Here is a 1,534-nt window from a genome sequence, read left to right as displayed (position 1 = left end):
GGTTTTGTAGCAATTGTTAATTGATAAATCTTATTCCATGAATACTTGTACAATTGAAAATTGTAGTGTTGGAATTGATAAATGGCGTGACATGTCAAAGGCATAAGAGGGAGAATGCTGCTCCATACACTTTTGTTATGTGGAAGATTGTTATTTTTGTGGTAATTGATAACTATCCAAGTTTACATTTTCATACCTATTTATTCAAGTTGCAAGAAATTAACAGGCTTCCATTAAATCTTATCTTATTACCTGCAATTAAAGCACAAACAAAAAGAATGCATAATATGCTAGACCAAGATAGCTCAATTCTCAAGGTAGAAGTCCTTTTTTTCTAATGCATCAATTAACAAGTCTGTTACCTTAGAAGGCAACATACACACATTTCACAGCAGATGCCAGTCTGCCAGATGATTATTTACATTAACTACTTATAGTCTATAATTGAAAGATAGAGATGGCACTCATTTCTATTTTCTTCATTCATTTTACAATGATAGCACCAAACCCTACTTCTCTTACTCTCTCCTTTACATGGCACAGCCCTCAAGAGAGAAGAGGCCGGAGGAGAAATACATTGAATGGACTACTGGGTCCCTCTCTTGAGTCCGTGTGTCTATGTACATATGTATAAAAGCCCCCATATAGCACTGTTGGTGGTACTCAAACTGATCCCTCTGATCAGCATGGCTTCTCACCACTCTTCTACACTCTTTCTTGTTAATCTCATCTTCCTCTTAAGCTTGATTATGGTCACAACTCTTGTGTCTCGTGGTGATGCTCGCAAACTTGGAAAGCCAACTCCCAGAGAAGAAAATCGAGAGATGAAACTGGGAAATGAAACTGGAAGGAAGATGGTGAATTACTTCAGTACAACTAACAAGGCCACAGTGAAAAATTTGGGTGATATGAAGAATCTGCCGCCTTTTCCACTAATCCCATTTCCACCATTTCCTGAAATTCCATTTCCACCTCCACTGGTTTTTCCTGGTATTCCTCCACTTCCTCCACTTCCTCCATTTCCCATGTTCCCACCCTTACCTCCTTTCCACATTCCCACCATTCCCTTCCTTACACCCCCTCCACCCTAAGCTTTACTTTGTCTTCCATTTCCCTCAATTTTCTTCAACTTTTTAAAACTCAGGAGGAATAATGAGCAGCAGTGTATATCTAGAAAGTTGTTCTAAATTTCATGACTGATAGTGAAGAGCAGAGACTGCATATCAGTGCTGAAAATCATATGTTGCATTTTGTAACTTGGGTGTTTGTTTATGCTAATAAAGTATAAATCTACTTTTGCTTTTATGCATTCAATGCAATTTGTGATATTCTATATCGCCTTAAAATGTTCCTAGCTGCAAAACTTCTAGATAGGGTACAACTTGGATGGGTTGACCATCCCATCGCAAACCTTATCTAACATTTGGATAGACTTAGACAATCATTTTTAATACTTGAATTGGGTTTGAGTTAGGTTTTTTTAACCTCAACTCAATGTGGGTTGGACTTGCACCAAAATACGGATCACCCGAGC

General features: G+C 38.0%; 1 protein-coding gene across 1 annotated transcript; it reads left to right on the top strand.

The window, feature by feature from the left end:
• Positions 1–686: 686 nt before the first annotated feature.
• On the top strand, positions 687–1,091 carry LOC117923060 (RNA-binding protein 12-like). Its single transcript, XM_034841313.1, has one exon. It carries the CDS (start codon positions 687–689, stop codon positions 1,089–1,091), a length of 405 nt encoding a protein of 134 aa, XP_034697204.1.
• The last annotated feature ends 443 nt before the right edge of the window (positions 1,092–1,534 follow it).

The sequence above is a fragment of the Vitis riparia genome, chromosome 10 (genome assembly GCF_004353265.1).
Source record: "Vitis riparia cultivar Riparia Gloire de Montpellier isolate 1030 chromosome 10, EGFV_Vit.rip_1.0, whole genome shotgun sequence".
In the NCBI taxonomy this organism is placed as follows: domain Eukaryota; kingdom Viridiplantae; phylum Streptophyta; class Magnoliopsida; order Vitales; family Vitaceae; genus Vitis; species Vitis riparia.
This window is presented reverse-complemented; position numbering and strand designations above follow the sequence as displayed.